Source organism: Oncorhynchus kisutch, linkage group LG1 (assembly GCF_002021735.2).
Source record: "Oncorhynchus kisutch isolate 150728-3 linkage group LG1, Okis_V2, whole genome shotgun sequence".
In the NCBI taxonomy this organism is placed as follows: Eukaryota; Metazoa; Chordata; class Actinopteri; order Salmoniformes; family Salmonidae; genus Oncorhynchus; species Oncorhynchus kisutch.
In genome coordinates, this window is record NC_034174.2 from 66378311 (window position 1) to 66401759 (window position 23449).

General features: G+C 39.8%; 2 protein-coding genes across 3 annotated transcripts; one reads left to right on the forward strand and one right to left on the reverse strand.

Annotated features, from left to right (window-relative positions):
- The first annotated feature begins 244 nt into the window (after nucleotides 1-244).
- Nucleotides 245-13379, forward strand: LOC109894044 (collagen alpha-1(IX) chain). Its single transcript, XM_020487299.2, has 32 exons — nucleotides 245-435; nucleotides 981-1055; nucleotides 1241-1279; nucleotides 1370-1432; nucleotides 2953-3006; nucleotides 3234-3269; nucleotides 4694-4717; nucleotides 4826-4879; nucleotides 5044-5097; nucleotides 5354-5386; nucleotides 5529-5585; nucleotides 5718-5771; nucleotides 5865-5918; nucleotides 6147-6200; nucleotides 6434-6487; nucleotides 6630-6683; nucleotides 6897-6950; nucleotides 7147-7200; nucleotides 7304-7357; nucleotides 7470-7514; nucleotides 7617-7670; nucleotides 7819-7872; nucleotides 8267-8320; nucleotides 9892-9963; nucleotides 10051-10086; nucleotides 10333-10377; nucleotides 10463-10495; nucleotides 10887-11033; nucleotides 11414-11468; nucleotides 11605-11793; nucleotides 12023-12100; nucleotides 12290-13379. The coding sequence occupies exons 1-32, from the start codon at nucleotides 361-363 to the stop codon at nucleotides 12493-12495; spliced, it is 2064 nt and encodes a 687-aa protein (XP_020342888.2). The 5' UTR covers nucleotides 245-360; the 3' UTR covers nucleotides 12496-13379.
- A 761-nt stretch (nucleotides 13380-14140) lies between these two features.
- Nucleotides 14141-18328, reverse strand: LOC109888982 (protein tyrosine phosphatase type IVA 1). 2 transcript variants are annotated; one of them, XM_020480137.2, is made up of 7 exons: nucleotides 18138-18297; nucleotides 16806-17015; nucleotides 16425-16567; nucleotides 16120-16212; nucleotides 15874-16004; nucleotides 15543-15617; nucleotides 14141-15251 (listed from the first exon to the last, which is right to left on the reverse strand). In XM_020480137.2, the coding sequence occupies exons 3-7, from the start codon at nucleotides 16527-16529 to the stop codon at nucleotides 15134-15136; spliced, it is 522 nt and encodes a 173-aa protein (XP_020335726.1). In that variant the 5' UTR covers nucleotides 16530-16567; nucleotides 16806-17015; nucleotides 18138-18297; the 3' UTR covers nucleotides 14141-15133. The 2 variants fall into 2 exon arrangements, with proteins under 2 accessions (XP_020335726.1, XP_020335720.1); XM_020480131.2 differs by having other exon boundaries at nucleotides 16425-17015; nucleotides 18138-18328.
- Nucleotides 18329-23449: the final 5121 nt, after the last annotated feature.

A 23449-nucleotide genomic window follows, 5' to 3' on the forward strand; every position in this document is an offset into this window, starting at 1 on the left:
AATGGTTGGATTTTTTAATTTTTAAAAATAATACAATTTGTAACAAACTGTTGGAATACAAGTGTTTAGTTCACAAACTACAAGTCAGCGAAAGTTACAGGTATTTATATATATTGAGAGAACATTCCAAATCCCACCCACTGTCTCACAGAGAAACCCTCCCCTTGCGCGCACCTTCCATCTCTCCTCCAACCACTTACCAGCTCTCCAGTCCATCATGAATAAACATGAATTTTAATAGTACATGGTAACTTTCAGTCTACTGTGAGGTTCAGTTGGGGAATATTGACAGGTGGTCCGTAAATCCCAACTAATCCGGTAAAAGGCACGTTTTGCGTCTTCCGTGTCTTTGGGAAGACAATGGCTCGCGCCAGGATATATCGGGAGTCATTGCTCGTGATTTTATTGCAAATAGTCCTTATTTGCTCCGCTCAGGTAAGTCAGAAATTCCGGTTATTTTCTTCTCCAATGGTTCTCACCGATTTGTTTGCCAGCCACAATGTATACCTGGTTTGTATGACAGGCATGTATGACTGCTTTTCATGAGATTATATTGTCCTGTGTTATTGGGGATGCTCAGACTCCCAGATTCGTTGAACCGTATAGTTTACATATACATTAGACCTACCATAATATGCATATTGATTAGTGGACTATTTCTTTCTTTTGTAAATAGCTGCATGATTTAGAGGTGTGTGTAGGGCAAGTAACATAACAGCTGCATGTGGATATGGACATATGGATCCAGTAGGTTGGAATCGGAACAAAAATATTCTCAACATATGTAATTACATAGAGTGGTCCCTTGTATAGTGGATAAAGGCTTGTGGTTTTCTTTTCTTGACCTTTCTGCTCACAAAACGACTAATTTCACACAATGGAGCTCTTTGTGTGAGGGGACCAAAGCACTGCCATCAGCCATGATTTGGAGATACATTTCAGTAGAGGCTCTTTAAATGATTTTGTGTATTTATCTACAGAGGGGCCCGGTCGGTACCAGAGGCCCCACAGGACCCCCTGGTATAGCAGGCGTGCCTGGAGTCGACGGCATTGATGTGAGATAACTATTGATTTCATATTTTATTGTTTATTTGTGTCATTTCACGCTTTAGACTTATCGGTTGTACAGCACCTCACCTAGTACAGACCAACATTAATTGTGTTATTCTGTCATTTTCAACCTATAGTGGAGTTTTACATAGATATTAAATAAACATTCCTTTTTTCTCTTTCATTTCAGGGAGACAGAGGGGATGATAACATCATAGAAGGTGGCCCTGTGAGTGGACTATTATTTCCTTTGCCATAACCTACCAATACATGGTTAATACATTTTAGCATGGTATTGAAATGGTCACTCTGTTCCCAGGGTCCTGATGGGGAAGATGGCAAACCAGGAACTCCCGGAACAGCCGGCCTACCGGGGGCAGACGTAAGTTACACAGAATACACACTTTTACAAGCAGTTTATTATTCATATTCCCCAAGCAGGAAACCTTAGTACAAAATCAGATAAGACTCCACTGAGTCTATTGAACATCTGTAACTTCTGAAACTCAAGGGACTGAAAATCTGTGGTACTACTGCTGTGTGAGTCGTTTATATTGGCTCCTGAGCAAAAGGTTTGGAGGGGATGGGGGGGGGGGCTCAGTGGAATACATCAACCTGGGTATTTAGGGGAGAGAGGAGAATGCTTCAAATAGCTTCCTGACTGAAACAGAGAAACAGAGGTCTTTTTGTGTGAGTCGGGGGGTGCAGGGGATTCGGCCGACCCAGTGATGGCTGACAGGAAAGAACTGTATTCTGGGAAAGGTGGAACAGAAGGGCCACAGTGTGTGTGCTGTCCATTTGGGCAATAATGCTGAATATAGAATGGCTTATCAGATGAACTGCTGACTGCTGTGTGTCTGGCAGAGTTGGTAGTGTCCAGGTATGTTGAGGTATGCACTAGTTTTGGCTGGGTAGCTCCCTATTCTCCTTTGTTTAGTGAATGGTGATCATATTTTTAGGAACAGCAAATACCTTGATAACATTGACTTCAAGTAGTCAACTATCATCCATTCTTTCTGTTTCTCTGTCCATAACTGGAGTTCTGATTTGATTTGTTTGCTGCCTACCAAAGCTATTGACTAATTAGAGAGTATTAGTAGTTCCTTGATCTTGAGAGGATAGTTCAGAGCTTCTTCTCTTTTCAATCCATTGATTCAAGCTTGGCGGAGGACTAGTTGGACTAATTAAGTGACCTATGGTTTATGTAGGTGGTGGAAGAGGGGAGGGGCTAAACAGTGTGAGAGAAGACACACCCCCATTTTAGTCTTATAATTGCTAAATTACTGTACAGGAAACATGTAATCCATGAAATGTCAATGGTGAAAATATGCAATGGTTTAGTTAGTACATTGTTTAGTTAGAGCATTGGTCACATACTTTGTAGTGTGTTATCGTCAAGATACAAACGTGGAATATAAGAGTTGTCTCAATTGAGATGCCTTCCATAATTTGTCGAAATCTTGTTTATAGATTATAGATTTGGATTACAAACCTTCCTTTGTGTTTGATAAATTTAATTAAGGAAATCAGATTTACAGTAATATTGCCTTGAAGTAAGGTAACCCTGTTACTAATGGTGATCTCGGAGAGTACTGTGTCAGCAGCTCAGTGTTGGAACAGTTCTATTTCAAATCAATTCATTTCAGGAATGGAGGAATGGATGGATTGCCTATTGTTTCTAATTAATATTTTCACAATCATGTCCTTTTATAATTTCCCAGGAGTCCCATTGAATGCTTGTAAAGAATAAAATAATATAGAATATCACACTAAGAATGGGTAACAGAGCATGCAATTAGTTCTTTAACTGGAGGGCATAAGACACGTATTGAAGTTTTATATTGTTTACTCATGGACATTCATATTTCTGTGTGGTTGATAGAAGCTTTGTTATCTCTATAGGGTGCCACTGGACCTGTTGGGGATCTCGGCCCAGATGGGCCTCCTGGACCAAAAGTACATTTTCTTTATTTGAAATCAAATGTATCCATAACCTTCCTATCTGTCTAATATCTATATTGCTGAAATATAATGCATATACACTCTCAGTACTCAGTGTGTGGAGGCTAGTCTGAAGACTATGAATGAGAAAATATCAGTACGCTCCAAAGCAATGAAAGGTTGAGATTGTTTCGCTGCCATGTTATTGTCATCACCAACCATCTTGTGTGCTTCTCTATCAGGGTGAACCCGGAGAGGCTGGGGAAGTCGGGGAGATTGTAAGTAAGCATGGTTAACTAAATGTATTAATATAATGTATGAATAATAGGGATGTAGTAGGGGTATTGTCCATTATGACATAGCCTATGGCAATCATGCAGAAATGACCACACATCATCTGGAAAGGGACCTCACTTGTTTTAATGGATTATTACATTACCATGAGGATGGGACCATCCCCTCCAATGACTTGTCTTATCCATCCACTGAAATGACTGGAAATCTGGAATAGGCTACTCCCTTTCAAGGACCATGTAACGAAAGGACCCACAATGAAATTGTCTTATAAATCCAGTTGTGGATTTATAAATACGAGTTGGGTACATTCACGTTTTGGGAAATACCATCGAACATGGGGCTTGTGATTGTTTTGCTCTTTTTTGCCCATAACAAGTATATCAAGAGCTGCGTTCACTTTCTAAATTAAAAGGAAGATGAACAGAATACATTTTCTGTCAACAATTTGCATTTTTTCTTACCATAAACAACAACTGCTGAAGATGCCGCCATGCTTGCTGTCTTTTTTCTTGACAAATGACAGCAGAGAGGTGCAAGTGAAAAACTTGGAGCACGGGGATGATAGATGAGTTTCCCACTAGTAATTACCAGTGGATTTTTCACAGTTGTATGCTGGTATTTACGGAATTATAAGTGTTGTACACCGACACCCATTGGTTGACCTGAAATCATATATGACATAAATACACCCACCTAGGATATGACACTTATAAGGATACTATCTATTTAAGGGTATGATATACTATAAGGACAGATTTTTTTTAAACTGCATTGTTTAAAATTGTACATTTTATTACTGTACCCTTGTTACTGCATTGATTAACTTGTTAATACAGAAAAATGCAACTTTACCTCAATTTTACACCTTCAAGCCTCTCCATGAATGGGAGTAGAAGCTGTTAAAGAAGCCTTTTTGACCTAGACTTGGTGTTCCGGTATCGCTTGATCTGCTACCACACAGCAAGCGGTACCGGAGCTCCAAGTCTAGGTCAAAAAGGCTTCTTAACAGCTTCTACCCCCGAGCCATAAGACTCTTGAACAGCTAATCAAATGGCCACCAGACTATTACATTGACCCCCCCCCCTTTTTACGCTGCTGCTACTCTCTGTTTATTAACTATGCATAGTCACTTTACCTCTATCTACATGAACATATTACCTCAATGACCTTGACTAACCGGTGCCCCCGCACATTGACCGTGTGCTGGAACCCCCTGTATAGAGCCTCGCTACTGTTATTTTATTGTTGCTCCTTAATTATTTGTTATATTTTTATTTGATACATTTTTTCTTAAAACTGCATTGTTGGTTAAGGGCTTGTAAGTAAGCATTTCACTCTAAGGTCTACACCTGTTATATTCGGCGCAAAATTTGATTTAATTTGAATTCTCTTTTGTTTACCACAGGGCGAGGGACCTGATGGGACTGATGTGAGTACTTCACCATTTTTCCCACACCTGAATAAGGAAGAATGTATTTAAATACAAGAGAATTCAGTACATTAGCACTGTGTCATGTCCTTTTTGTTTCACTGACAGGGAGCAGCTGGTGCACAAGGGTTGGTGGGCGAGCTTGGCAAAGTCGGTACCCCGGTGAGTACTGCCTTTTTAACATTTAGAAAATGATGGCTAGGTACACAGGGCTTCCAACTGTTTCAATGTCTTATTATATTGCAGTTAATACGGAGATATTGACTTCTACTTGTTAAATTATTGCATTCATTCACCTGTAAACATATTATTATTATTATTTACAGGGATCACAGGGCAGGAAGGGGCCAGTTGGGCATCCCGGACCTGCAGGGCCCAGGGTAAATATGTTTATTTTCATGATGAATTAGTTCCATATTAGTGTCGTCATCCTTAGTACAGTAGGACAACCCATGTGATGTCATAGCTGCATAGTTCTGTGTGCCATGAAAAGTATCAAAGGGAAGACAGACAATTTACAGCATCCTGTACATTTTTAAGTGCACTGCAACAACCAGCCTGTAAGACAAACAGCCCGTTTCGCCGACAATTACTTCAAAGACAGAAATGTAATTAAAATGGTGTTTTTCTCCCCAGGGTCTTCCTGGCGTGTATAAGGGGGAAGACCTGGTAAGGCGTTCACAAGTTTCCTTTAAGGGCACCACAGCTATGCATGTGTACCCTGATGCTGATGATGGGGAACTTTTCAGCAGAGCCCCCCTGTGGCAGGGCTCTTAGATGACCTCAAATAGGCTTTACTTGTGTTTTTCAGTGTCCCAATGCCTGTCCTTCTGGTCTTAACGGATATTCTGGTCTCCCAGGCATGAAGGTGACTATATAACAAATACTCATAGGATACTATGGTTTCTCATTGATACTAATATACTATAGATGTTGATGCTGTATCTTGTCAGTGAAACTGGCTTGCATATAGCAGTAACATTATATGGTTTCTCTTTAGGGCCACAAAGGCGTAAAAGGAGAGTCTGGTGAGCCTGGAAAGCAAGGACACAAGGTAACGTCTCCCTCTTTTTACCCAGATAAATGATCAACAACTACAATAAGGTCAATAATAATGATTGTGACATTTGTTTGATGTTTTCTACAGGGAGAAGAAGGAGACCAGGCAGGAGAGGGCGAGATGGGAGCTCAAGGGCTACCAGTAAAATATTTAAATATTTCTCTCACATCTGTATCAATATGAATGTGTCATTCACAATGTGGCTATGATACATGTATTTTTTAAATTGAAATTGGCTTCTTCCTCTCTCTCTCTCTCTCTCCCTCTCCCTCTCCCTCTCCCTCTCCCTCTCTCTCACTCACACACTATTCTCTCTCACACACACTATTCTCTCTCACACACTATTCTCTCTCTGCTGAGTGATTTTAGGGCCAAGGGGGGCCCAGGGGAATAACAGGCATAATGGGCCTCAAAGGTGACAGGGTAAGGGTCATGAGGTCACATATTGCTTGACATCATAGGATGAATGCCAAAGATGAGCGATGTACTGTATATTACTGCCATCCTCAGCGGGTGCAATATTGCTGCAAAAATGACTTCAGTTTGGCCTGTTTCAGCACTGCCAAACCTCAACATCCCACAACTTATGTTTGAGCACACTAGTAAATGTATAAAAAAAAACGTATATTTGACATCTGAAATGTGTTTGATAACAGGGACCACGTGGAACGTTTGGAGACCTTGGTCCCCAGGGAATTCAGGGTGGCTCAGTAAGTGCCTGTCTTGTTTTTAACACCGTGACGTTCACCTCTTTTTCACCATGACCTCTTTGCCACCACTCACATTACAGTAACATCTCAACCTATATTCTACTATTTTGGTTCTACTATATTCTACTATTTTGGTTTTTAGGGTGACGTGGGCCAAAGAGGAGTAGTGGGCGAGACTGGACCAAACGGTGGTCAAGTAAGTACTAAAACATCACACCATCATACAAATATATTATCACTGTTATATCATCATTATTATTATTACTGTTATATTATCACTGCAGAACAACAGAGCACATGGTCATTCACTTTCAAAAGCAAAAACCTGCCGCCAATTCATACAGGTGCACTCTATCTATCAAATAATGTACCGTATAAAGACTTTTACTCACTGTGTGTTGTTTTGCAGGGGGCCCGAGGGCCACAAGGAATAAGGGGCCTTCCAGGGGGGAAAGGGGAGCCTGTAAGTATTGTACACACCACAGCCTTACTAAATCTGATTTATTATCGACTAACATCTCATCTATGACATCTATGACATTACACACAGCATGAGCTTATGTTCATGGACTCCATACAGCTGACTCAATACAGCATTAGCCATAAAGCTAATCTTCTTTGTTAACGCTCAACTCCCCTGTTCTTTCTCCCATGGACAGGGTCTAGCTGGGCCCGATGGACGTGAAGGAATTCCCGGATTGCCAGCATCTAAGGTACGGCTCAAACTGCTGTTCAAAGACATAGGCTAAATGAGGATGTACACACAGGAAACAAGTAAGATTGACAAGCTGTTGTTTTTTTCTCTATCATTTTAAGGGTATTACTGGGAAAGTTGGCAGTCCAGGTGATACTGGGCTCCAAGGACTTCCTGTAAGTGTGACCTCTGACCCCTAGCATCTCTGATTCATCATATCCATTTTACATGCGTATTTGTTTGGGTTTGTTTGGTTGTTCATTTGTTTTGATGTGATTCTCGCCATAGGGTTTGCCAGGCGCTTATGGTCCAAAAGGACAAAGTGGTGAAATGGTAGGGGAATATTTTAAATGTATGAATTAAACCAGTTATTGACCATACAGTATATGAATCCCTATTATAGGGAATCTTATGTTTTCCTCTCTTTGTTACTAGGGTAACTCTGGCGACCCAGGTTCTGTAGGACTAATGGGGTCTCCTGGGAAATCAGTAAGTCAAGAGAAAGTCTATTGATGAAAATGATATCACATTAAATGACAGTGATGAAATAAAATACTTTGATACAGTATACATAATATCCCTTTCATACTTGCACCAGTAGCATGAGAGATCTCAGGGTGACTTGCTTTGTTTACAGGGGGAACGTGGCGAGCAGGGAGAAGTAGGACCTGTCGGAGCAAGAGGTGGACCAGTGAGTATGTTCTGTAGTATATGTGATTCACTGTGAGAAAGCCATCCATGTTAAAACACTATCAAGTTGGATTACTCTTTTCAAGGTCTCGTATGAACTTCAGCAGTTTGAATAAATGATCTGGAACCTCGTGATTTTAGGGTTAGGGAATTAGGGATAAATGGTGTGAGCTAAATAATGGAACAATAGAATAAGCAAGATCAGCACAAAGCATTTGAACTCTATTGCCACGCACAACCTTTGCTCTATTATTCTATCAGCATTGTTCAACAAGCTCAGAACTTCATGTGATTCATTTGGGAAGGTCTTGGACTACAAGACTATAATAAATCTGCACCTGCGCCACAATTGCTTCTCTATTACTTCCTATTCTTCTTCTCTTATTTTGCTGTAGGGTGAAAGAGGAGTGCGTGGACCAGACGGACCTGCAGGGGCACCAGGACCCAGGGTAAGTCAACAGCCCAACAGATCATTATAACTGACATACTCATAGCCCCAAAACAAGCCCACTAGATGTATCCTGAACCACAATGAATAAAGCATTTGACAGTTTCTCGGAAACATCCATACAAGTACCACGGTATGAACCATGATTATCAAACTGACCAATGAACTTGAAACATACAAATGAACTAGACTTAGAGGCTGGTGAAATCTGTAATCTGGGTAGTAAATAGGTGGAAGAATAGAGGGAGTTGAGCATCTTCTGCACAAGAATGATGGGAAAAGCCATGGGAAGTGATGACCAAGTGACCAAGCACAGAACCCTATGGTGCTCCAGTCATCAGACTTTGTTTTGAGAAAATGCAAGGATTGGTAAGGTAAGATGCAGACAAGGAAATATTGGAGTGAAGCCAGTTCAATTCGGAATACAGAACAGGATTTTGTGGTATGCAATGTGATGGATTATGATGCTACTGTGATGGGGAACGAAGAGGAAGACAAGAACATGATGAAGACGGTGTGAAAGAGGAGGAAGAAGAAAACAAAGACTATGAAATAAATGACCTTTTCTAGGATCATGTGCTGTGTGGCAAGAACAAAGTTGATGCTGGTCTCTCAACATTTACTAGGGTGGCTATTAAAATGATGTTGAAATAATTGTATATGTAATTAATTTATGCTTACTTTCCTATTTTCATTACAATGCCTTTCCTGCCCTACTTTTCCTGGAACTACGACACCACTGTGCAAATAACACAAGCCGCCCCCATCCATACCAAGTCTTATGCTATTTATATATGACATAACATCAGTATAAACAATGCACTGAATGTACAAAACATTAGAAACACCTTCTCTTTCCATGACACAGACTGACCAGGTGAATCCAGGTGGAAGCTATGATCCCTTGATGTTCTTTGTTAAATCCACTTAAGGCAAAACAGGGGGTGCAACTCAATAGTAGGAAGGTGTTCTTAATGTTTTGTACCCTCAGTGTATATTGCTATTATCTGCTATCATTTCATACATATACAATTTAACATTGGCATTGTTACCATAGTAACCCTTCAGCTCAACCAAGCTGAATACCAGTGACTAAGCGCAGACCCACTCCAAGCAAGTGGAGCCGTATGCTCTCTCATATTGAGAGTGGCAGCCCTTTATAAGCCTCCAGACTGCAGTAATACTGTAATCCGCCGATGAGGGGCTATGAATGGAGTCCTGTTACACTGTTCCATGGGCCCAGGGGTATTTCTTCAGAGAGGAGGATTCAGGCCAGGAAAATAAGCTGGAAAGGCCTGAAAGAACCCTCTGTTTCCCAGGAATTCCTTAAACCAGTCGGACGAGGGTATGCCACACAATCAGTACCCACACTTCCAAAAGATCTCATGGAGTGTGTCCCCAATACCTTTTCCAGCTCACCCGTTTAGACACGTTTTTTTTCCAGCTAAAAAATGTTTTGGGTGCAAATGTAGTCAGCTGAAGGCAAGGGGGAGGTTGGAGCGTTGCACAGGCAATCCACTGTGTTCGAGTTTTTTAAGGGTGTGTCTATATATATTTATTTCTTTTGTACAGGGAGGTAAAGGGGACCTCGGGCTTCTTGGTTTGCCTGGCCCTGCCGGCCTGGTTGGACAGAATGGAGACAGGGTAAGGAATATAAAAGGTACCACCAAAGCAGAAGCAGAAAGACATGTGTAAAAGCAAAATATAATTGTCCTATTCCTATCTCTCCAGGGTGCAGTCGGTTTGACCGGTGCTCAAGGAGAACAAGTAAGTTTTATCAATACCATCTCAACTGACCGAATAGTACATTCCTGCATAAGGGACCATATTCTATGTAGCCATCAAATGATGCAAGAAGATGAATGGAGTGAATTCAATTGAGTAACATCAAGCACTTAGGAGCTACCAGAAGAGTACAGAAGGCCCCACCAAGGCCTACTTGGGATGGACACGTGTTAATGATCCTGTAAGACGTGTTTTCTCTAACAAAGACATTTCTACTCATTGATTTAGGGAGAAGCGGGTTCAGAGGGAACAGCGGGAGACAGAGGGGACTTTGTGAGTAAATACATAAAGACAAAACGTTGCTGTGCCCAACATTTGTTTTTTAAAGTAAAAGAGTACTGATTCTGTTTTACTATAGGGTGACGAAGGTGAGCCAGGAGAGAAAGGATCGGTGAGTCCAGTTTATAGCATTGCTTACTGCTACAGTTCTCTGTTGACATAGACTAGGCCAATTATGTCCAGTACACATAATGTGGTTACCTGTTCGTCCCAAAATCATGGGGGACTCATCATGATTAGATGCCACAACTTAATACTAATACTAGAGGTCACGTCCAAGTGAGCATTATCATTTCTCATTACTGAATCACTTCACAGTGTTTGTGCCATGTCAAAAGAAAGCCTTGCACACTGTAGGACTACATGCCTGAAACACATGATCCTAGACCTAGACAGACAGCATTGTCTATCCTCCCAATGGTGCAGTCTGTGTAATCCAATTTTACCTTTTGTTTTGAATGAATGCTGAATGCCATTGTGTCGCGCTCTGTCGCTGTTTTCAGACGGGCAGACCAGGAGAGACTGGAAACAAAGGGCCGGAGGGCGGCCGGGGCATACCAGGCCCAGAGGGCAAGCCGGGCCAACCTGGACCACGTGGCATGCAGGGGGACAGAGGGGTGCCAGGACTGCCAGGGACACAGGGACCAGCGGTAGGCACTTTAACAATTAACGAGATCTGAGGGCCTGAAACAGAGCATGAGTCAAAAAGAGCTGTTTCTTAGCACTGCACTCATATAGAGTAGACTGGAGGAGACAGCAGAATTCACATGATGACTTTGCCCTGTGTTAAAGACATTCTCCCGAACTTTTGTGTCTACTATATGTGACACAGTAGGCAATTTTCGTGGACCACTTTTGACTCATGAGCGCGACATTCAGAACTACTGGCTAAAGAGTTTACCAGTGAATCTCTTTAAGTATTTCCATGAGCTAAGACATTTCACGAAAAAAAGCCTGTGTAGCTAGCTATGAATAGCATTAGTTACCAGATAACACCACAATTCTCTCAACAACCAACCTGTTTTCCCAGGGGAAAAAAACAAGCGATACACACATCACACAAGTTTGCATGAGGGTAATGCAAGGTAAGTCATGATCATTTTCATATCAAACTCTTATCCATTTGATATTGACCATTACTGAACCCATCACATTTGATAAGGCAGGTCCATAGGTTTCATTGAACTGACCCCCCCATCCTTTTCCCTTCCTGTGCCACAGAGCAGCTAGCCCAGCTAGCAGCCAGCCTGAGGAGGCCTGAAGCAGGCATCTCTGGACTGCCAGGTCCCCCTGGCCCCCCTGGTCCTGCAGGCCCCTCCGGAGAGAACGGCTACCCAGGACTGGACGGGGCCAGAGGACTGCCAGGTCTCAAAGGACCTCCAGGGCTACTGGGTCGCAAAGGGCTCAAAGGTGAGGTTCTGACTCTCTAAAGATGGTGGAAATATATCCTAAATGTAATATTATGGCCTAGTTTGTTAAGCCAATGACAAGTTGGCTGAAGCAGGCTGGTAGCAGTAGTATAAGTGATCTCCATTTGAATAATTAGGATTGTTTGTGCCATCACAGGTGAAGTTCACTACAGCCATCCTGCATCGCTAAACGTTACTTGAATTGATGATAATGTATACGTTCTGCATAGGTGACACGGGCGACAGAGGAGACAGAGGACCCACAGCAAGAGGGGTTAAAGGAGAACCTGGAGCACCCGGTCTACCAGGTAAAGATACCAGTCACACGTGTATTATAAGGCTACATGCCCACACCATAATAATGAAGGCTACAGTCATAACCACTGTGCTAACCCAATATGCGCCAAGTCTCTATATGCTCAGCTATAACATGGTTAGCTAGCCATTTAGCAGTTCCACATTCATGTACATATCTCAACCGACCACTCTATGTACAGGTGATCACGGTAGAGCCGCCTATGGCACAGACGGCCGCGACGGCGAGAGAGGGCCACGCGGCGTTCCCGGTATTTCCGGCGTTCCAGGGCCTCCTGGTCGTCCTGGCCTCAACGGCTACTGCGAGTCGTCACAGTGCATCCTTCCTATGGTGGCGTCACCGATATCTGCAAAAGATTCCGGCATGAAAGGGCCAAATGAGGAATAAGATGTGAGTCGGAGACCCAACGGGTCCCTGAACTGAGGGGCCACAAGGGGCCAAACTATTCAGAGACAAGTGGAGGAACTAACTAACGCGCCACGGAAGATCAGGGTTGGGGTCAATTCCATTTCATTTCAGTCAATTCAGGAAGTAAACTGAAATTATAATTCAAAAATGTTTCTCATTGAAAAGCAGGAAAATGGAATAGAATTGGAATTTCAGTTAACTTCCTGATTTGAATTCATTCAAATTGAAATGACATGAAAATGTACCCCCAACCCCGTGGAAAAAACATTACATTGTCTGATGTGTTTTTACTGTTTGTTTGTATCTTGTTTTATTGTTTTGTTATACCCTTCTAAAATACATTTCAGTACCCCTTAACCTCAGCTCTAGCTTTTGCCATCTTTGCACTGTAAAATAAAAGGACCATTACATTTTTTGGGCAAACTAATTGTGATTTTATTGGGTACAGTAGGCTTTGTGTTTTGTTAAATATGAACCAAGTTAAAACAAAAACAGACCAGACTAACTGTGCTTTAAGCGACAATGTGCCAACCATTTTTAATTCACAGAATTCTGTATGTTTATGTATTTGTGTCAATACCGAACTTTCATACAAATGACCAGAATACTGTTGGTTCAATGACTTTCATTTGTTAACCAGTATCTTTGTTGCATATCCACTCACCAACCCCAATGCTTTATCGTCTTCCTGATGTAGGATTTTCTTTGTCATGATGACTGTTTTTGTGATGGGAGAACTAGGAGGGCAGTGTTGTTTGAAGACATATGTAGAAATTGTATATGCCATTCTTATTTATTATAAAGGTCGGAGGAGGTGACATCAAAGGTTGTACAAAAGAGAAAATAAACACATTTTGATAAAAGTCTTGCATGTTTTGTATGAAAGACTACAACGAAAATCCAGCAACGTGTTTTTGGCTAATTTTCTGAGGCATGCAGAGTTCTACAGACTGGATGGCCTGTGGGTACAAATATAGCCACAAGGGGACACTAGCAAGTTTGACTGTCACCAGATCCAGGGTATAACCAACAGCTATTTAAATATCTCCACTAAAGGATTTGATTCATTTTCTGAAAATGCTGTTTGTCTTTGTGCATTAGACTGTAGTTTTCCTATGCAGAAGATTATTGATATTAAGTAAGCCTTGAGGGACATGTAACAGGGTAGGGGAGGGTTGAATAAATAAATTACTCACCTGTAATTGAGCCCACGCTTCTCATTTAAATCAAATGCAGTTAAGTATACCTTAATTATGACATGTTATGTGTCACTAAATGTATTAAAATTACATTATCAGTTTCAAGCCGTTTCCAGTGGGAAAACCTCTACCATGACTCTGCACGGCTTGTTTTTTGGGGATATTCATTCTGACATAACCTTTTCATTAGCTGAATTGGTTTCTCATGATCTTCTATGAAACAGTACGTAATCTTCCTCTTTCTCTGCCACGGTTGCAGTCAGCAGTCCTATAGACAGATCTGACTCTTTGTTAGTGCCAATGCTGGTACTATAGACAGAACAAGCCCACTGGGACAATCCATTAAACCAAACAAGGCCAATGTAAAACAAGTAAGGCATTATAGGCCTTCACTAATGGGAGTACAATAAGATATTATTCAAAACCAGGTTTTCAGTGTATCGTTTTAATGTACTCTCACAAGTTGGTGAACAGTTACAATTTGTCGCTCACGGTACTAAAACACACATCCATTGATAGTATAAATAGCCAACCTAATAATACACATTTTCAAATACATAAATCATCAAGTATCCAAGTATTAAGTTACGCACATCAAAATAAAAAGGCATACAAAATATCGCAGACGTTGCAAGTCCAGTTTCAAAGCGAAAAACACAAATCACATTTCGGACATGGCAGTAATTAATCAACAAGGTTTGATAAGAGAAAATAAAAAAATAAAAAGGTCCCAGACTTTTAATAAACAAATATTGCAACAATTAAGCATTTCATATTAAAAATAGTTACTGAAAGGACGGAAGTGTGTAGACGTCCTGCACAAGACAAAGGCAACATTCTTTTGTTCCAAGTAAAAAAAATGAAACACCTTTTCTAATGTAGCGGATGACAAACCCACTCGATTGCCTTTTTGTTCCATTTTAATTGTAAGGCATTTCAAGTTTTAACCATGTGGAGGAAGGCATACATTTTTCTATTCAGTATCGAACTGAATCATAAAATTTAAAGGGATACCTAACTACTCATGTTAAATCATCGTTACAGTACTTTTTAAAATATTTTTTTAAGTAATAAGCACCCTTGCCAATTAAAACCTTGGGATGTGTTCAACATGTATAAACCAACATCTGGAGGTTCACAAAATTACTTCACTGGCTGTGCTCCTTTCCAATTCTAAGGACACACAGAGAACACTCACTCACTGTCACTTGTTCACAAACTAACCTCTTTTTTGACACTTGACAATTTTTCATTGAGAAGGGAAAACTTTACTTATTTGAGAATGAATTTCCAATGGAAATACTTCAACACAATGGATTTACTCAGAAGAAAACAAGCCTGCCAGGTAGATAAGATAAAGAAATGAATGTATTTTTATAGGGGCATTGTTGGCATGGACTATGAGTTAGTTGGCTTTACTACTGGATGCAGCAGTTGTTGCGGTGGCCGTTGGAGTCTTTGAAGCGCAGGCGCATCTTTGGACGATACTTCTCCAGGTAGAAAAGCTGCTTGCTGTTGAACGCTCCGCGACGCTTCCTGTTACGAGAGAAAATACATTGTCATTTCACATCATCTGAATTGCTGGTCAGTGCTATTAATTCAAAACAGTGTGTTTTATAGACTAGCCTTCCTTTTTGAATGAAATAGTACAATGGACTTACACTGTAATTAAGGGTTAAGGTACATATAATGCAATTTCAACTTTCGACTTCTCAATTGCAGCTCAGTCCGATTATTTAAAAAACAATGCGTTTTAGCCTCCATTTTAAAATGCTGCAGCTACAGTATATAGAGATATACATGAAAGTGTATTTGCATCAGACTTACTGCCGGATAAACTGGACAGCATCTTCATATTTCATCCCACATTCAATCAAAGCCAGGGCAACCATGACAGGGGCTCTAGGAGTTTAACACACAAAAAAACATTGGAAATACTCAGAAGAACAGATGACAATAGGCAGTTCGGGTTAGGGTACTATGGGACTTTTTAATACTGTGTATTATGGCTAATTGTTTTTTGGCATTCTTACCAAAGAACTAGCATCATCAATCTAGCACAATTCTGAATATAAATACTTATTACATGTTTAAAAATCCTTGCTACATGATTATATATGTTTCTATACTAAGAGGGGAAATAAAAAGACTAGTTTACCTCCCCAGGCCAGCTACACAGTGGACAGCAATGCAGCAACCAGGCTCCTCCCTAAACTTCGTCTTCAGGAGGTTCAACCAATCATCAACAATCTGGTTAGAGGGGGGAGCTCCATCATCAAACGCCCAATCCTATTGGTAGAGGAGGGGGAAATTAGTTCATCTGCCCTCATTCTCAGAAACCAAAACAAAGATGGTAGTAAATAAGTTCAGCATTGTAGATGTAAAAAGTGACGTTGAAGCTTACCAGAACCTGTATTCCCTCTTTCCCCACCAAGGTGGAATCATAGGTGGCCTCACATACTCTCACAACGGTGGTCACTCCATACTTCTTCAGTTCCTGTAGAAGAATGTACTTTTATTTTCATATGATCTGCAACATATTCCATTATACATTTGACATACTACACAGGGAAAACATTTATATTTTCTAAACAGACCCTTTATACTATGGAAGAGAGGGACTACCTATGAGAATCCAGAACATTCATTACGTTTTATAACAAAATTAATTTCTGATATCGTCACTGTGTTAATGATGTGAGGGCTCACCTCAATGAATTTATTCAAAGTGGCATTGGTTGGATTGTGGGTAATGAGGAACCTCATGTTTTTGTAGGTGATCTCCACAGGGGCAGGTCGGTTCATACGCGCCATGGTGACAGACGAAACAATTCGATCTTCCACAAAACAATCTAACAAAAACACTTATTTAGAAGGAGAGGGAATATCAACAAAATGTCAAACTATACTCCCGCAACCGTGACCAGTGGGATAAAGAAGGCTATGGGGCGAAAGGAGGTCGGATTTGGCAGAAAAAAGGGTGTGGACAACCAAAATCAAACCCCTTCTCCTTTGGGAAACAAGACAGGTTCCCCCTTGATTCTGACCAGGCAGAAGCCAACGAGGGCAGTGTGCAGCAGGTAGAGTTACCCCATCCAGGCTCGTTCTGCTGGTAGGTTAGGAGGTGTCCTGATCCTGCCAACGTTTCAGATCCTCCTCCTGTGGGTCCAATGTGTTTGGAGAGGAGGTGAGTTCTGCTGTTCACTCGTCTGCATAGGCAGCTGCGTGCTGTGCCTGGCAGTAGTCCCCACTGCCCTTCAGAAACTCCATAAATGTGTGACCCAGAACACCACAGAACTGCTGCAAGAGACAAGAGTGGAGGAGGAGGGAGTAAGCTACAAGGCCTCTAAACTCAAGGGGGAAATGGCTAAAACAACTGAAAAAGAAAATGTTACGGAAACACATAATTGCTGCTCTCTTTCAGTCCAGATCTGGTCTTAACCATAGGTCTAATTTTATGAGTCTAACACGACTGCCAATGTGTGAAGGATGGATGTAGCTTACTAAGGTCGCAGTTTAACTTTCTACATATTATTTTTCTTTATAATTGCATACAAAAAGCAGTAATATCTACATATTTGGCCTACTATATGCCTCATTGACAGAAGGAAAGATTTGTTAGAATTTCAGCAAAGCTATTTTTGACACAAGCCATGTATAATTCCCTTAGCATTGTATATGTTTTTCTCTGGCTGGTGCTCCAAATACTGTCTAAGAAGCTTGAAGTATGGATAGTTAATCCGATATTTTCCGTCTGGAAAATAATGTTTTGTTATGAACATTAGTGCCAAATTTGAACTTTAATTAAGAGACAATACAATGACGTCAAACCTAGACGTCGTCCAACGACAAAACCCAAACAAACTGACATTTACATAAGTATGATGAAAGAGGATTTCTATAAAAGTGTCCTTTGTGAAGGCAGACTCGGCGCCATCACCCGTATAGAGGCCTCATAGCCGAGCACTTGTACATGTCCATTGAAATAGATTAACACCATTTTGAATAGTGAGATATTTAGCGCCTCGTTTAAGTAAACTACAGTTAATTAAGGTAAGAATGATTATAGAAACTATCAATGATATTGCTGACAAGTTCATAAGAAAAATGCGTACATTTTATACGATGGTAATAGCTACGTCGAAAATGCTTCTCAAAGGCGCTCCAAAGGCAACCCACCACCTCGTTTAACTCGAATAAATGTCAATCTAACGGCAAAGCCTATTTAATTTCGCATACACCTTTAACATACCGTTAATCACAGGAAAAACTCACATGTATCAATTTCACAAAGACAACAAAGCATGTGTCGAAGAGGCCCGAGATTTAATATTTGAAAAATTGGAAGACCAGTTGATACAGAATTACAACACGAGTAGCTACAATGTAACAAAATATTGCAATATGAAAATTGACACTTACTGGGATATGCTTACTCATTGAAGATTGTAGCTTAATCATACAGCCGGTCCCTAAAAATAAGTAAATATATTAAATGGTTTTGCACCATGCAATCTAGGCAATTCCTCCGTGCGGAGTCGGCGTCTACTCGACTAGTACGACGCAAGGCAAACGGGCAATCACTATTCAGAGCTCTCTTGAAACCCCACCCTAGAAAGCCTACAAACAGGGCATGTTCTCTGGGATCAAATTGTAGTCCTGCGCAAAAGAAGCCAACCCTTTATTAAGTTTTATTCACCTCTGTTTGAATACTTAAGGATTGCTGATTATTAACTATAAAGTGCTTACCATTTAGGGTTTCCACTAGCTTTCACAGCCACAAAGTCAAAATAAGCTATTTTTTGTTGCTTTTTGGTCTCAGTTTAAGGATTTGAGGGATAAGGTAAGGTCCTGAACAGTCATTCTGAAAAGTACTTTTTATCTCAAGGCTAACTACCAGGAAGTTTGAAAAGACAGGCTGAGTTGGGGGGGGGCTATATTCATGAGCTCCCCTTGACAGCTCTTTGAAACGCCTATGTCAAGCAACTTGGATGAATTGAGCAGTGTTGCAGTAAAATCATCTCAAGCAAATTTGGTGATACACAAAGCAACAACATGGAAATTGCAACAACTCTGAAATGCATCAGAGATATCAATTTTTATCATCCCATTTGGCATGTCTCTTTTGATGCTGTTCACAGCAGCACTGACGGATGTCTTGACTTGACAGCTGCGTCAGAGTTTTGAACAACCCTCACCCCCTTTTGTTCTATGCTGACTGAAGACCTAGCTGGCCAATAACTAGCTAACACCAGACACAGATGAAAGGGGAAACATATACTAAACAAAAATATAAACGCAACATGTAAAGTGTTGGTCCCATGTTTCATGAGCTGGAATAAAAGATCCCAGAAATGTTCCATACACACAAAAAGCTTATTTATCTCCAATTTTCTGCACAAATATGTTTGCATCCCTGGCTCCCAAGTAGGTGAGCCTATGCCCTCCCAGGCCCACCAATGGCTGCGCCCCTGCCCAGTCATGTGAAATCCATAGATTAAGGCCTTACGAATTCATCTCAATTGACTGAATTCCTCATATGAATTATAGTTCAGTAAAATTGTTGAAATCGTTGCACGTTGCGTTTATATTTTTGTTCAGTATATAAGTATCTGTGCCATAGATGAATAGGGTACACTTTTAATAATATTTGCTGAAACCCTACAGCCATACTTTGGCACCAGTAGAGTTGCTATATAAGCTATATAAACCATGCTCCTCTGCAAACACGCCTTCTCCATCGTTGGTTACAAGGCATTACTTATTTTAATTAGGTAAGAGAATATCATGTTACCATTGGTGTACTGAAATGAGAGTTAAGGTGATGTCACCATTTCTTCTTAATAATGAATACAAGTGTTTGACATGGGGGGAGCAACAAAAGTCAAAAGTCAATGTAGCAGCAAAAGTCATTGGTCATCATATTTTGATCTGGTTTCCTTCAAATATCAAATTTCATGAAAAACTTGATTTTGACTGTTCAAAACAGCATGACATCTTCATCACAGAGTTTCTAAACCCAGAGGCCCAACATCGCAAGACTTCTGGGAACGCTTGCGAAGCAGACCAGGCCGTGGTTTGAGAAGTCAATGAGAGAAGGGAAAATGTCTATTGGAGAAGCAGTTTCTGTCTATCTTCATACTGTACTGTCTTTTGTCCTCCTGCTTGTGTGACTCTTCTGAATGTGGGTCAAAAGGGTCATAAACGTTTTTCACCCCTACCTCCTGGAGTCCTCCTTGTTAGCTAGCGGGACGCGGGGTGACACCGGTAGGTGATCTTCGCTCCTGAATGTCGAAAACCTGCCCTCACTGTCTTTAACAGAACTGCGGTAAAACAGTGCCCAACAATTGAAATGCAATTGGCGGTTGATCTACTTCTGTTCTGTAAATGGCACTGTGTGCTCTTTTCGAAGGATGGATCCCAGTCTTTCCAGGTCTATGGGATACGGGGGGTCGGGGGTGGTCTGCCGGGCATTGGGATGACAACCCAACTCGGGGTGGGGAGGGCTTTTAGCAGATGCAATAGTGGGGACAAATTGGAGGTTTACTTAGTAGCAATGCAAATATCATGGTACAGCTAAATAGACACTCAATCATCATGTTACTTTTTAATGGTACGTTTACAAACATATATTTTGATAAATAGAATTGAAAGTTGTGTCTCATTATGGTAAGTAGTGAAATAAGTATAGCCAGTTACAATTGTTATGGCCTAGCAGATAATAAGAAAATACAATCAGTATTTACCTGGCTAAAAGAGAAGGAATATAATATCTATTGTTTACAGGAAACTCATTCAAAATTTTAGATGACGTTTTCTGTAAAAAGGACTGGGGGGTGAAATATATTTCTCCCATGGGCAAAGAAATTCAAAAGGGATGATGGTTTTAATTAACAGTAATTTTGATCCAAATGTGCAAATTGTCCAAACAGGTCATCAAGGTAGATGGATTATTTTAAATATGTTATTGGAACAGATATGGCTTACTAACCTATACTGTCCAAATAATGATGATCCAAGCTTCTTTGAAAATATATATAAGAATGTATCAACTCTATAAGCAACACTAGACTCTATTATTATTGTGGGAGATTTTAATACGGTCTTAAATACCTCTATGGACCGGAAAGGTAATCACACTACAAACTATCACTCTCAGGCACTTAAGGAAATCATGAATGTCATTGATATATTGGAATTAGTGGATATATGGAGACTTAAACACCCTGACCTAGTGAGATATACATGGCGGAGGCTTAATCAAGCTAGTCGTCTTGACTACTTTCTTATGCCATTCTCTCTGGAACTAAACGTTTAAAAAGTGTTGATAGGGGACAGAATGTGGTTGGATCATCACATAATTGATATATAAATATTACTCTTACAGAATTTCCACGTGGGCGAGGATATTGGACATTTAATCAAAGCCTACTTGATGATACATTGTTTAGAACTAGGACAGAAGAATTTATAACTGACTTTTTCAGACATAACATAGGTACAGCAGATCCCCTTATTGTATGGGACACTTTTAAATGTGCCTTTAGAGGCCATGAAATTCAGTACTCATCTATAAAACAAGCAATTTAGATCAAAAGAGTCCATATTAACAAAGGAAATTGAAGGACTAACAGTACAGTTAGATAGCAATAAAAACTACCATAGAGGCACAGAATAAGTTAGAGGAAAAACAAAAAGAAATGGAGGAACTTATTCAAGAAAGATCTACTGTAATATATTATAAAAATTAAGTGAACTGGATGGAATATTGGGGAAAATGCACCAAATTATTTTTCAATCTTCAATATAGAAATGCTACCAAAACAAATGTATTGAAACTTGTTACAAATGATGGAATCATGCATGATTCACCAAATGATATTTTGAAAGAGGAAGTACTTAAAGAATATGTTTTCCTTTCAGTCTCCTCCATCTCCACTAACTGAAACTAATTGTATGGATTTTTTTCCTAATAATAATGTAAAATTAACATCTGTACAGAAAGACTCATGTGAAGGCCAAATTACAGAGGAGGAACTTCTTGATGCAATTAAAGCCTTTAAGGCTGGGGAAATCCAGGGCTGGATGGCATACAGTACCAGTGGAAGTATACAACATTTTTTATGATATACTCAGAGGACCATTATTAGCATGTTTTAACCACTCATATAAATGGTAGATTATCTGACACACAACAAGAAGGTATGATATCATTATTACTGAAACAGGACCCAAGTGGTATATATAAAGATCCAGTCCATGTAAAAAAATCTAGACTCTTACACTTCAGTGTTGTGATGCAAAAATACTAGCAAAATGCTTGGCGCATAGAATTTTAAAAAGTGTTGTTAGATATTATTAATCCTAATCAGACAGGTGTTTTACACGGACGATACATTGGAGATAATATAAGACAAGTACTGGAAACAATAGAATACTATGAAATATCGGGGACGCCTGGCCTGGTTTTCATAGCTGATTTTGAAAAGGCTTTTGATAAAGTACGGCTGGAGTTTATATATAAATGCCTAAAATATTTTATATATTTATATATATTAACCCATTATAAAATGGGTTAAAGTTATGTAGGTGTCAAATAGTAAATAATGGCTACATCTCAGATGTTTTAAACTATCTAGAGGAGTAAAACAAGGTTGTCCACTATCGGCATTTCTATTTATTCGAAATGTTAGCTGTTAAAATTAGATCAAACAATAATGTTAAGGGATTAGAAATCCGTGGTTTAAAAACTAAAGTGTCATTGTACGCTGATGATTTATGTTTTCTTTTAAAACCACAATTAGAATCTCTCCACGGCCTCAGAGAGGATCTAGATACTTTTGCTATCCTCTCTGTATTAAAACCAAGTTATGATAAGTATACTATATTACGTACTGGATCACAAAAAAATTCACATTTTACATTACCTTGTAGTTTACCAATTAAATGGTCTGACAGAGATGTGGACATACTCGGTATACAAATCCCAAAAGAAAGAAATGATCTCACTCCAATGCATTTGTATTATAGAAAGTTAGCAAAAATAGATACCATGGAAAGGAAAATATCTGTCTATTTGTGGAAAAATCACCCTGATTAACTCTTTAGTCGTATCACAGTTTACCTATTTGCTTATGGTTTTGCCTACAGCTAGTGACCTGCTTTTTAAATTATATGAACAAAATATATTCCATTTTATTTGGAACGGCAAGCCAGACAAAATTAAAAGAGCCTATTTATATAACGAATATGAATTCGGAAGGCAGAAATGATTAAATATTAAAGCATTAGACCTCTCACTAAAGGCATCAGTTGTAAAAAAAAGTTATACTTAAATCCAGACTGGTTCTCTAGTAAATTGGTAGGAATGTCTCATCCTATGATCAAGAATGGCCTTTTTCCCTTTATTCAGATTTACACCTGCTCACTTTCGATTGTTTGAAAAGGAAATAATCTCAAAAATATAATTATTTTTTAAACAAGCCTTAGAAAGTTGGTTGCAATTTCAGTTTAATCCACCTGAAAAGACAGAACAAATAATACAACAAATATTGTGGTTAAACTCAAATATACTAATAGATTTTTTTTAAATGTAATTTTTTAAGAAATGTAAAAACAAAGTTATACTTTTAGTGAATTATATTATAAATAGGACTGGTGGAGTTATGTCACACATGCAGCTAACATAAACATATGTAAATGTCTGCTCTATTAAAGAACCTAAATGGTTTAAG

What these genes read in the sequence shown, in the direction of transcription:
- LOC109894044 (XM_020487299.2), top strand. Translation starts at nt 361, where the DNA reads ATGGCTCGCGCCAGGATATATCGGGAGTCATTGCTCGTGATTTTATTG. An exon ending in TTGGCAAAGTCGGTACCCCG is followed by an intron (nt 4,880 to 5,043) that starts GTGAGTACTGCC and finishes TATTATTTACAG; the next exon opens with GGATCACAGGGCAGGAAGGG. An exon ending in CAGGGGCACCAGGACCCAGG is followed by an intron (nt 8,321 to 9,891) that starts GTAAGTCAACAG and finishes TCTTTTGTACAG; the next exon opens with GGAGGTAAAGGGGACCTCGG.
- LOC109888982 (XM_020480131.2), bottom strand. Translation starts at nt 16,529, where the DNA reads ATGGCGCGTATGAACCGACCTGCCCCTGTGGAGATCACCTACAAAAAC. An exon ending in CTTTGAATAAATTCATTGAG is followed by an intron (nt 16,213 to 16,424) that starts GTGAGCCCTCAC and finishes ATTCTTCTACAG; the next exon opens with GAACTGAAGAAGTATGGAGT. An exon ending in AAGAGGGAATACAGGTTCTG is followed by an intron (nt 16,005 to 16,119) that starts GTAAGCTTCAAC and finishes CTCTACCAATAG; the next exon opens with GATTGGGCGTTTGATGATGG.